Here is a 13,694-nt window from a genome sequence, read left to right as displayed (position 1 = left end):
GGGTCTCTTGATTCACAATTTAAAAATACATCTTTTAGTAAAGTTGGTTTTGAGACTGTGTGTTTGAAAACACCACTTTTAGAAAGTAGGCATTTTCTTGCTTAAACCAATCTGTGACTCTGCCTCTTTGTGGATTCCCTGTCTGGGTCAGTTTGACAGTTGGGCTGTTTGCCCCTCTCTCTAGACAGTGACACAAAGGGAGCTGGGGTGTAGCCTGCATAGCCTGATGAGCCATCTGTGCTAGGAGGGGGGAGGAGTGGCCACTTACACCTGAAAAGGCTGTGCCTGCCCTCACACAATGCATTCAACCCCCTGGTGTGTGTCTGGGGCCTGGGCAGGGCAGGATCTCACAAACAAGAGAGACTTTCCTTTGAAGTAGGCCTACTTCAAAGGCAGAAATCGGTATAAGAAGAGCATTCAAACCCCTGAAAATTAGATCACTTCTGGAATCAAGAGGAATCTCTGCCAGAGAGAAGAGGTGAAGAGCTGAGGAGAAGTGCTGCTCTGCCTGTGACTGTGCTTTGAGAAGCTATCCTCCAGTTGCTGCTTCTGCCTGTGAAAGGGGACAAAGACTGACTTTGTTGTGTATTCCTGCTTGTGAAGAATCTCCAGGGGCTTGACCTGAGCTTGCCTTGTGTTGTTGGAGTCTCAGGGCCATCAAAGACTTCCCCTGCCAGCATCTGGACTCTGCTGAGACTCCTGCCCTGCGAAGTGGTGCCCTATACAGTTCCTGGGCCCGTGAAAGGTGAAGCTAGCAGACAAAGACCGAAAATCCATGCACAGACGGCTGTGCAGGGAAATTTGATGCACCTTCTGAGACGCGGCTGAGAAAGAATGCGCCGCTGGCCTCGTGGCTGAAATCTATGGTCCACTTGCATCGCGGCTAGAATATCGACGCAACACAGCTGGAGAAAAGACGCGCAACACCCGCTAATGGCGGCTGATACAGACATAAACCCCACGCAGTGCGGTTTCGTGATACAGTGCGACCTGATTTTTGTCACAACATCACTTTGCGCGGAAGAACAACGCAAAGCCTGCCCGGACTCGAGGTGCCTGTCCAGATCGATGCATCGCTCTCTTGCGGGAGAGGAAAAATGACGCACGCCAACCCGACCGGAGGAGGAACGGTGCACGGTCTAGCTTGCGCGTGAGAAATCAACGCATCGCTGGCCTTTTCCGACGCACACTCGCCCGTGCATTGTTATTTTGACGCTACCCAGGTACTTTTGTACGCTAACAACGTTCTCACTGTTTTCTAAATTATTTAAGACTCTTATTCTTTTCAAATTCATATCTTGACTTGTGTATGTTGAATTTTTGTCATTTTGGTCTTGTTTTGTGTAGATAAATGTTATCTATTTTTCTAAACATGTTTTGTGTGATTTTGTAGTGTTTTCACTGAGTTACTGTGAGTGTTGGTACAAATACTTTACGGATTGCTTCTGAATTTAAGGCTGCCTGCTCGTGCCAAGCTACAAAGGTGGTAAGCGGGGTTAACTGAGGGTGATTCTCCTTTACCCTAACTAGAGTGAGGGTCCTTGCTTGGACAGGGGGTAACCTGACTGCCAACCAAAAACCCCATTTCTAACAATCAGGCATTGAAGAAAATGTTGAAGGAGCTGGGCTTTACCAAGAAGGCAGATAAATGCAAAATTGGTGTGGTATCTGTAGAATACCTAGGACATACTATTTCTTGTGAGGTAATAAAACCCAAGTACAGTTTAGTTGATTCAGTGAAAGTAGCACCAACCCCATTGAATAAGGAACAACTTAAGTTGTAGTAGAGTACATCTTCAAATATTTTAAATGTTTTGCTGAACAGGTACCTCAATTAAAAGTTATTCTAAGAAAGAAGCCACTTGGAATTGGAACTCTGAATGTCAATTGGCCTCTAAGAACATGAAAGCCCCCTTGGTTGGAAATTTCGATGTCAAATTCAAGACAATTCTCACCACAGATGCCATAGCATAGGTCTTGGAGCTACCTTATCTCAGTTAGTGGATAGTAATGAAAGAATAGTGGCATTCGCCTGTAAAATCCTGGTTGGAACTGATCACAAATATTCTACTGTGCAGAAGGAAGATCTTGCTTGTTTCTGGGCTATTGGAAACTTCAACTTTTTGTGTGGGATTTATAATTTACCTTAAGAACTGATCACCGGCCATTTGTTTCTGTTTTTTCCACACAACGGATTGAGAGGAACACTTCCTGAATTGCCAGATGGGTTTTAGGGCTGTAAGGCTACTACTGTAGACTATTCACTGGGTGCCAAGAATCAAGCAGCAAATTGTTTGTCGTGCATGCTTGTGGGAAATGTGGAGCAAGGAAGTGTGTTGAAGGAAGAGGTTGTTCTGAAACAAATATATTTGATATACTTAAAGAGGAATGGGATGAGTGCATGGAACAGGGCACATTACCCTCACGAAATACACATTTCTTAATGGTTGGCCAGAAAGATGCAAAGATTTGCCTGATTGGGTCCAACCATACTAGGATGTTAGGAATGAGCTATCCATAGATGCCTGTCTATTAATGAGAATGAACCAAACCATTTGTCTTGAGGGTATGAGGGAACATATAGCAGGCATTGCCCATGAAGGTCAATTAGTGAGAAATCTTACTAAAGGCAAGGTTAGAGCAGAATATTGATTTCCCAATATGGATTCCATGTTAGAAAGCAAACTAGGAGACTGTATTGCCTCCAGTATGAGTGAAAATCAAACTCTACTTGCAGGACAGCTCTATTCCTACAGAGGTATCCTTCCTAACCATAGAACAAATTAGGTGTATATATTTTAGGCCCCATTAACCTGCAAGGAGTTACTAATACATTCATGTTTGTCTTAGCTGACTACCACTCTCACTGGGTTACTAAATCCTCAGTAAATACTCTTAACACTAAAACACTTTTCTGACTGAAACATTCTCAAGGAAAGACATTTCAAGGAGTAAAGTTACTGAAAAGGAGAAATATGTGTTTCACAACATGAGAGAATTCCTGTGTAAGCTATCCATACGGCATGTAAAAAATCCTCTATGTTGTCCTAGAGCTAATGGTCTCATAGAAAGAACTAGTAGGATGATAAAGGAATCCATTCAGTTGTATCTTACGGGAGGAGATGTTAATGAAAAAATGTAACAAGAAATATTATTGTCATACCACACCACACTTATCGCAGTTTCTGCAATTTCCCCTTTTATAGGGTGTAAGTTAACACCCAAATCGTTGAATGGTGATCGACCAGTATGGGTCCACAGACACAACATGATCAACAGGACAGAGCCACACCAAAATGAATACCATCAAAGGTATGACAAAAATGGGGTGAGGCAAATCCTAACAGGAGTACTGACCAGTGGGTCATGGTAAAGAAACCTTCTTTTGCCAAGAACAAGTTCAGTGCTTTTGCCAATCCATTAAGAATTAAGCATGTAAAGAAAAATGTGATACGTTTGGAAAATGGATGAGCGTGGAGCATGGATAGACTTGTCAAATGCCTATAAATGTGTGTTCCTAGGGAGTTCTCTTCATACACAGGATGACCTTCTAGGGAGGAATTCCGTGGAGCAGTTGGTATTTAGAAGCAGAATTGATCTTGTTTGACTATAGTACTACCATATGACTTATTCATTTGCATATGACCATTTTTTCTCCTTACCATTCAAACTTCTCCCAGGATAGTTAAATCTTTTGTTTGCTTTGGGTAGGGTGATGCGTTGTAAATTGTTATAATTTTTCTTTGATTCTATATGACTCTATACAATAGCTTCCATCCCTTGTACACCTCTTCTCCCATTGTCCCTTGGTTTGCTCCTTCAACTCTGGAAGCTCATTTGGAATGTTCATGTGTTCATGTGTGTCCTCCTAGCACTCCATTGATACCACTGTTCTTAGACTTGGGCCTGAGACCCATAGCCGATCTAATTATCTTAAGACCATTATTATATTGGATACGACTATGGACTAACCCCGAATTAGAAGTTTATAAGACCTCACTCCACGACCTGCTAATGTGTTCCAACTTAACCTCTATTCCCTGGGTCAAACATGTATCCAGTTGGTTTAACAAACTTGGCCTCAGCCACTTTTGGGAGGACCCCATAAACTAGAAAAGGCTCACTCCATTGTGCTGAAACGCATATATTGGTCCTATGTATGCAACGATTATATTACCCACAGAACTTATGGCACCTTAACAAATCGCTTCACAGATTTTAAGTGGTATCCACAATTTGAACCATATTTAGACAAAATTCCTGATATCCTCGGTAAAAGCTTATATGCCAGATGCCGTTTCGGGTCGTTGCCGTTGAAGTCATTGATGTGCAGATGGGGTACAAAAACATGTACAAGTACATGCCCAGTTTGTGGTGCAAAATCGGAAACGGTTGAAGATTTTATGTTTTTTTGCCCTGCTTACTCCCTTCCCAGGTCTAAGTGGATCTGTCAAATTTGCTGCGAAATGGGGATAAGAGACTGTGCCTCTGCTTTGAGGATTCTAAAAAGTCACCATTCTACGGTTTTAATACTTGCTGTTAGTAAATATTTATTAGTAGCATGGCGAATACGTAATTCCATTGTAAAGACTGTGTTTTAATTCAGAGCCCTACTTTTTACTCTTTTACTCTTATAAGAACTGCAGGAGGGGGGTTGAAACCGCATTATGGCCCTCATTCTGATTTTGGCGGGCGGCGGTCGCCACCCGCCAAAATCTGGCCGCCGAATGACCGCTCCGCGGTCAAAAGACCGCGGCGGCAATTCCAACTTTCCCGCTGGGCCTGCGGGCGCCCTCCAAAAGAGCACCCGCCGGCCCAGCGAGAAAGCCCCTGCAACATTGAAGCCGGCTCCGAATGGAGCCGGCGGAGTTGCAGGGGTGCGACGGGTGCAGTTGCACCCGTCGCGATTTTCACTGTCTGCAAAGCAGACAATGAAAATCCTGCTGGGGCCCTGTTAGGGGGCCCCTGCACTGCCCATGCCAGTGGCATGGGCAGTGCAGGGGCCCCCAGGGGCCCCACAACACCCGTTCCCGCCATCCTGTTTCTGGCGGGTTTTACCGCCAGGAACAGGATGGCGGGAAGGGGGTCAGAATCTCCATGGCGGCGCTGTCAGCCCAGCCGGGGGAAATCCGGCGGGAAACCGCTGGACCCGGCTGGGTGACCACGGCTGTAAGGAAGCACCGCCAGCCTGTTGGCGGTGCTTCCATGGTCGTCGACCCTGGCGGTCGATGACCGCCAGGGTCAGAATGACCCCCTATGTGTATTATGTGTACTGAGAATTTTAATTGGACTATGCTCTTAGGAATCCATGTTCTATAATAATTTTATCTATTTATTATTGTTATTATTATTATCATTATTGGTTTTATCCTTATTCTTATTATTATTGTATATTTGCTTTGATGATCGATTGATCGAATAAAGCATGTGTTTAAACAAATGTGAGAACACATTTGGTCAACTCTGCTTGGTGGTATTTTTACTCAATAATAAAGACAACTAGTACACTTAATTCTGCTGTTATTCACCTGTTGTTCATTTTCATACCATTCAGGCCCTGGCAAAGTGCAGAGACAACAGCTCCAATAGCTGTAATGAAATCTTCATGATCATCAAAGACTTCAACTCACCAGCTCCCATCACGAACAGCATCACCCCCTCGCAAGAACTTTACAAAAACTTTGGGAATTCTTCAGCAACAAAGTCAAAACCATTGCCAACAAATCCAACCCTCAACAGGACACCTGCATCCTCACCTACTGCCTACCCACAAATAACCACTGAAACTCCCTGATTACAGGGAAACAGTCACCATGGATGAAACAGCCAACATCATGAGGATTCCAGGGCACCAACGCACCCTGTCCTCACTACATCTACAATATGGGTGCCTTCCCTATCAGCGAAGTCCTCACTCACGTCCTGAAAAACTCCATCTCTACTTCAACATTCCCTGATGCCTGGAAATACACAATGGTCAATGCACTGCTAAGGAAACCTTCAGCAGACCCCACTCAACTGGCAAACTACTGCCTGATCGCCCTTATGTCATCCCTAGCCAAGGTCTTAGAAAAAGCCATCAACAAGCAACTCGCTCAACACACATTACTCCTAGACACCAGGAATCAGGTTTCCGGCTCAACCACAGCACAGCGACTGCTCTTATTCCAGCAACACACAACATCAGGTTTATCCTCGACTGTGGAGAAACAGTGACCATCATACTACTCAACCTCTCAGAGGCCTTTGATACAATTTCATACTCCACCCTTATCAGAAGACTACAGAAAACAGGCATCCAAAGACCCACCTTCAGTTGGATTTACTCCTTTCTCACAGGAAGAACACAAAATGTCAGCCTGCCATCTTACATTTCCGAGACCAAGAACCGCATATGTGGAGTCCCCCTGGGATCCTATCTCAGTCAGACCATATCCAACATCTACCCCCCCCCCCACACTGGCAGACCACATCAGATCATGTGACATCAACTTAGTTTCTTACACAGATCATACCCAACTGAGATTCTCCCAACTGATATTCTCCCTGTTGGACAAGACCCCCATAAGAAAAACAAACTTTGCCACCTGCATGACCTCAGTAGCCTTCTGGATGAGATCGAACTGTGTCAAACTCAACTCAGACAAAACTGAAGTGGTGATCCTAGGAAGACAACCTTTGCTTGGGACTCTACCTGGTGACCAGCACACCTCAGCCTAACACCTACCCCCACCACCAATACCAGAAATTTAGGAATCATCCTGGATGACACTCTTGACATGACATCCCAAGTACACAGGGTAACCTCCACTTGCTTAGACATCCTGAGGATGCTGCAAACAATCTTCAAGTAACTACCAGAGAACACTGAGAGAACAGTTACACAGGACCTGATTACCAGCAGACTTGACTACTACAACACACTCTACACAGGAATTGTCAAAAAGATCCTGAATAGGTTCCATACGATCCAAGATGACGCAGCAAGATTCATCATCAACCTACCTTGCCACACCCACATCATCCCACACGTCAGTGAACATCACTGTCTGCCCATACACAAAGGCACACAGTTCAAACATCTCATACACACATATAAAGCAATACACAACTATACAGCCTACTTCAAAAGCCATATACACTTCCACCTACCCACCTGTGAAGAGCCTGGATACCACCACGGGTAGTGTACTATACAAGTAAAAATAATGTCAGTTACATTTTAAGCTGGCATGCATTCCATGGGTGGCCATGGGCGTTCCCCATGCATTTCGGCACATTGACATATTTACTAAAGGCAATAAACCTGGGAATTCATCCAAATGCTACACCTTCCCTAGTGAGGTAAAACGTGGAGAAATATTTGTATTTCTCCTTGCTATTTGTTATTTGCTCATGTGCTTTAATTTGCAGCACACATAGAAATAGTTGAATGTCCCTTCCTGCACAAAAGCAATCCTGCCTGTGTGGTAGCGTGTTTCTAGGCTTATATTAATTTTTGTATAAATGTATAATCAGGATGAACAATGTTTTTTATAATGGATCCACGCAAATGCTGAACTAACATGAATGTATTTTAAACAAGTTTATTGTGACATATAAAAGTGTGCTTATTAGTGCAATTTAGTTGTGCCTCATTTTCACAAAATCACCATACTTGTTAATATGGATGCTGTTCTGATGCAGTTCTTTAATTCACTTTTGATCTTCCCTGTCCCATCTCATTTCCCTGTGCATCTTCTCTCTTCTCAAGCTCTGCAGCCGCAAGGACAAAAGGATGTCATGGAGTTTTACAATGTGCATTTATTGTGAATGAACGTTCTAATGTTTCAAACTGTAACACTTTTCTTAAGGCCCTGCCTCTGTAGTTCCATTTTTGGGCTTATTTAGTTTGAATCAAACTCATTGTCAAATGTTTCATATTTCTTTAGACACCTCCGGATAGCAACAATACATAAGATGCTTAATGCTTTCCTGAAATTGATTAGTTTTTATGAACCTTACAAGTGATTTGGAAAACTCTGATTAGTCGAATAACTTGTTATTTTTGATCATTCTATCTACGTTTTTCCTAATTTGTTCATGTGTAAGCCAGAGTCTAATGGAAGAACTGTGAATGAGTCAGACATTTCCTGAACTTCAGTCAGCTAGGAATGCTGTCTGATTTCTTTATAATTTGATTTTGCTGTTCACTTGGGAATAGAAAATATTTAAATTTCTGACTACTCTCTATAACTTTTATTTATGAAATGTAATCTGTTCTGCTTGATATTGAGATTTTTGTAATAAAAACCTTTAACTTTTCTCCTGATCTAGAACTTAGTCATTGAGTAGTCCAAGGTTTTCATGATTATTACACTGCTAAAAGGATGTTTGGGAGTATGCCTTTTAATGCAAGATTAACCCAGAACAGAACTGTGGTGAATTTGGGGTAATTAACGGAATTTTGGGGTGACTTGAATTTTTGGTGTCTGGGGTTCTGCTCCAACATAGGTAACACAAGCACCCTTGCAAGGGTGCCTGCATTGCTGCTAGGCTGCATGCAGTGTGCCATCACAAGGAGAGAGCAGAAATACTTCATATCTTTGTAAATATGAAGCATTTCTATGCTCTCCCTTTCACGCAACACAGTACAGTAGGTTTGTTGCCCTGTATTGCGTGAAAGAGTAGTACTTATGTCCCCCAATGACCAGATAGCTTTAACCCCCCCCTCTGTCTTTTTCAATCCAGACTGTAGAAGCTTCATTCAACACTGTTGGAAGCTGCAAATTTGAATATCCACTGAAGCGGCTCTCGTTATCGAATCCATAAAGGTGTAGATTATGAATAAATGATGGATAGCGGTGGGACTGGAACAGTCATAACAGGATTATTCAGATAATCCCACTCACCGTGGCCACAGGAAAATTCTACTGATCAGACAAACTCCTGCTTTCAGTTCTCTCTCAGTGGTTATTGAAACAAGTATGTGCAATAACTAACTGCAATTGTTAGCACTTTAGCTCGCACTTAAACCAATCACAACATATTATTTCATCCCCTTTTCAAAATGTATTTAAGTGCTAGAACTATCTGACAGCCTGCATGCACATTTTTGGGGTACATGGATATATATAGTATAAAATACACCCCTATTATTTCTTCGTTGATTGCATTCTCATACACGTACTTGTTTAAAATCCTTTCAATGATTTCTAACTGTACAAGCACAACATTAACTTGAATGGGTGTTGAAAATACAGTTGAATACATTTTTGCAGAACATCCATTGCCACCTAATAATCCGACATACACAAATAGCAAACAGTACAAACTGAATTTTTTATGAATTTCTTGATTTACCAAAATAAATAATCAATACATAAAATAGTTCCATAAATAAAATTAACAATGATCCTCACTTTTGTTCTGACTGTGTTTTGAAAATGTAAGTCTGGGCTTTTTTTGCCTTTCTTTGGACAACATGATTTTATTAAAATATTCTGTCACGTAGTATTTAGAGAGCTTTATAAACTGAATACATGTCGTACATTGTTATAATAGGTTTTGCACAACTAAAAGCAGCAAATGTTAACTTTCTCACTGAATCAGCTGTAATACCAAAACTCACATGGGTGTGAATGGTGAAGTCATGACTATAGGTATTCATGCGAAGAAGGAAGATGTCCAGTGGAAGTCACACAGTGCTATCAAAAATTAATTCAGATCCTAATAATGATTTTTTTAAATGTGAGTCATGAATGACATCTTTGTATAAAATTAACTGCAATAACACAAACTTTGGGAAATTGCAATGACAAGCCAAGATAGTTCAGCAGAACAGTTATTTGGGTGTGTGTATATATATAAATATATATATATATATGTGTGTGTGTGTGTGTGTGTGTGTGTGTTATTGTTACTTTCAACAATTCAAAGTCATTTCAGCATACTACCAATGGATTGTAAGTGAGTACATTTGACAATCCATAAATTATATGGATGAGGATATCAGAGATTTCATTTGGGGTTAACAGTAGTTAATCAAAAATACTATCAAATAATGTAAGGAGAGAAAACATACTCATTTGTCGGAAAATTAATTTTTTATAAACAGAGAAAATACGCAATTTTATGCAAAACAAAAGCATTTTTATATGCTTTTTTCATCCAGAAATTAGGTTAAAAATGTAATTACCAACAAATTCTTGGTAACAAAAACAATACAAAGAAGTGTTTGTATATAAACAAGAAGGCATTATCACTTCACTCACTGATGAAAGCAGCAGTCATATTTTTTTGCTGTTTGCTTGTTTTCAAAATAAAACCGTCCTCAGGCTCTCATTTGTATAGCTTATTGATTGCAGTATCTGTTGTCTTCAACCTGACTATTATTTATGTATTTTGTTCCAGTTTATTATGCACTTTTAAGTGTATATTTTACTGCAGCCTTGTGGCCCACTGCCAAGGGCTACATCAATTGTTATAAGCCCTGACACCTAGTTTTAAGCCCGAACCACTGGTGAGGACCTTTAAAGAGGGAGAGGCCTTAAACAAGTTGTATAGCCCATGCCACAAGGGCTAAAAGGCTATTAGAACATTCTGCATTTTGAATGTAGAATGTTGTATAGTAAAAAGGGAGGAACAGAGAGACAGGCATTGGAATGTTGGAGCAGTAGGCTTAAGCAGACATATTTAGCCCTGAGTCACTTGACGGTCGTCAATGGAAATCTAAGCATTCTAATGTTCTTATAAACTTTTCTTCATTTACTTGTTTGCAGTCAAAAGCTTGTACAATGCTTGTGGTAAACCAGCTGTAGAAAAAAACTGTAGTTGCTGAGTACCACCCAGCACTTCTTTAGAACTGAAAATATAAGAGGCAAAATAAAGGTAGGACTAGGAACATTTCCTTGGTGAATGAATACAGAAAACAATATTTTCTTTTTTTTCTGAAAAGTTCAGATTTTCGATAAAAGGGTAAGGAGTCAGAGGGGTCTTTTTTATTTTTTTAAATCACATAGCGCCTGATTACAACTTTGGAGGATGTGTTAATCAGTCACAAATGTGACGGATATACCACCAGCTGTATTACGAGTTCCATAGGATATAATGGACTCGTAATACGGCTGGTGGTATATCCGTCACTTTATCGGCACTTTTGGGACCGATTAACACCTCCTCCAAAGTTATAATCAGGCCCATAGTGATTTAAATATGATAAGCCACATAAGAGTGGAGATGTGAGAGAGTGTGTCTGCTTATCTTCCTTTTGGAAAAAAGTGGCTAATTATGTCTTTGACAAGCTAATAATTTAGATTAGGAGATTTTTCAGCTGTCTTTTTGACAAGTTAATGTTTTAGGTATAGGTTCTTTTATCATGACACTCTTTTCTCAGGGTACACTGTGATGCTAAGATAGCAACATCTAATTAGTATCTTCATTTAAATATTTTTAAGTGAATCTCATTTTTAACTCTTGCATTTCCCTTTAGAGTTTCAGAGTTGATGAAAAGCAAAGAAAGAATAGGAATGTATTAATGGGCAGCATATTCTACTATTTTAATTGCACTCTCAATTTTCTGATCAGTGTCAATATTGAGGGTAAATCTTCATTCACAACCTGCTTTCACATAGTGTGACAGAAGCTAGTTTGTCAATGACACTGTCAGACAGATCACAGCGTTATCTCCCCTCCAATGTCTATAACCTATAGAACAAACCAAACAGAACAACAGATAAAATACATGCAATTCTAAATATTGGCCCCCGATTTGAAATTGTGTGGTTATCGAAAAATGTCAGTGTGCTTAATGTTAGCATTTGTTTATAATACAAGCGACTGCAGGTGTTTTAGTGTGTAAAAGAGCTTAATTTCCAAAATAATTAAAAATAAAAGTACCTTTTGCTTCGAGATGAGCCCAGTGGTTCAGGCAGCTCTATTGGCGAAGAGCAACTGAGCTTCTCATCTTGAATTCTGAAACGAATGGGTCGCTTCACTCCCCAAAAAATCTCAAGGAGGCCAGAAACAACAAGTTGCCTGTCCTGTTCCTGAAGGAAGAAAACACAACTACAGAACTAGGCTCTGGTTAACTCAACAATATTTGCAACTGTTATCAACTATTTAATAAATAGAGCACATTGTAATGCTAATGTTCCTCGATAATTTGTCGACAAAGATTGCTCAATTTCAGGACATTTGCTTTCTTGTACCAAATCATGATATAGGGCTGATAACCAACATGGTACCGTCAAACTTGCAGGGAGGACGCCACTGCCATGGCTGCCATATTACAAGACTTCTACCAATCAAACCTGGCTGACCTGCAGAAACCTTGAAATAGAACATTCCCACCAGTCAGACTGGCAGGAACAGTGCTATGACATAGCACTCAGCTCCCTTAAAGGAGCCGAGTGCTATCTCGCAGCACAGAGGGGGCAGACTAGCACCCTCGTTATGTGCACTGTCTGCAAAGCAGACAGTGTGCATTCCAACAATGCAGGGCAGGGGCCCCCTGTGGCCCGAGCACTTGTTCTCCACCAGTTTGTTCATGATGGAGAAACCGCCATGAAATGGCTGGTGGAGAACAAGGTTATAATCAGCAGAGAGCGGCACTGAGTTCTATGCAGCCCTGGCAGATTACAATCAGGACTGCCGTCAGCCCATCAGGATCTTGCCAAACTCATAATGTGGCGGTCTGACTGCCGCAGCTGCGGAGGTTCGACTGCCACCGCGTTGGCCGCCAAAAGTAATCAGGCCCAACAGTAATAATATACATCACTTTTTATAATTTGTTTAATTTAGAAAAGCAAAATGCTTCCTCACAAGCAAGATACTTCTATTTAGTGAAAGGCCAAAATGCAGACAAGTGTTTTCATGTGTGCCTCATGTTTACCACGCTTTTGCATTTAATGTTCTCATAAGGTCTGAGTACATTTTCCAAAGTTGAGGGTCAGAGAAGCGGCAAGTAAAAATTAAATGCAATTTACAAATTCACGCACAGAACCTTAAATATTGTTGGTCATTACCTGTCATCTAGCCTTGTACCACATGTACGTTTTAAAGCACTAACCAACACCCAAAGAGATCTAATGTAAGTTGTGCAAAACGTGAAGTAGAGTAACAATCAGTACACTTTATTTGGAATAGGTGTACAAACTGCAGCACCATATGCACAGATATTATAATTATTTCAAGAATAATAGAAAATACAAAAGTAGTAATATTCCACAAATTGTGTACACACATACATGGCATATGTAAGCAATACACAAAGCAAATGTAGAAGTTGGTACTAGTACATAATCAGATGATGAAATTGATCATTAGTGACATGTCATTTCTAATGAGTCCAATTTACTATATGTATGGGAGCAAAAAGCACAATTCAGCTCGATTTTTTGTCCTTCCAATGTAGTGATTTTCATGGGATTCTCAATCATAAAATACACTTTAATATCATAAAAATGTTTATTTTATTTAAACCCTGTCACTTCTCTTGTGAGTTTGCCTGCGTCGGTTAGCTTTTACATGAGAAACCCATTCAAATTTCCAAAAATCGTTCTTATCATCACAGGCTACTCCTCTACCTGAACTGATGCCAGCCTGGCTGCTGCTTCAAATTTTTTATTGGACCTAGTAACACTGGATAATCAAGCTAGTGACAAACAACTTCCTGATTTATTTTTACTTTGGGAAATTCGTTTTTGAAATTTCGC

At 40.8% G+C, this 13,694-nt stretch overlaps 1 protein-coding gene and 1 long non-coding RNA gene across 2 annotated transcripts in view; one reads left to right on the top strand and one right to left on the bottom strand.

Annotated features, from left to right (window-relative positions):
* Window positions 1-8,304, top strand: part of LOC138291215 (uncharacterized) — a 60,778-nt gene extending 52,474 nt beyond the window's left edge. The window contains exon 2 of the long non-coding RNA XR_011202562.1: window positions 5,555-8,304. This is a non-coding gene — a long non-coding RNA (uncharacterized lncRNA). The remainder of the gene's footprint in view (window positions 1-5,554) is intronic.
* Window positions 1-13,694, bottom strand: part of RASSF6 (Ras association domain family member 6) — a 208,548-nt gene that overhangs the window by 81,055 nt on the left and 113,799 nt on the right. The window contains exon 4 of the mRNA XM_069230302.1: window positions 11,878-12,026. Coding sequence (XP_069086403.1) covers window positions 11,878-12,026 — 149 coding nt within the window. The remainder of the gene's footprint in view (window positions 1-11,877; window positions 12,027-13,694) is intronic.

The sequence above is a fragment of the Pleurodeles waltl genome, chromosome 1_1, assembly GCF_031143425.1.
Source record: "Pleurodeles waltl isolate 20211129_DDA chromosome 1_1, aPleWal1.hap1.20221129, whole genome shotgun sequence".
Taxonomy (NCBI): Eukaryota; Metazoa; Chordata; class Amphibia; order Caudata; family Salamandridae; genus Pleurodeles; species Pleurodeles waltl.
This window is presented reverse-complemented; position numbering and strand designations above follow the sequence as displayed.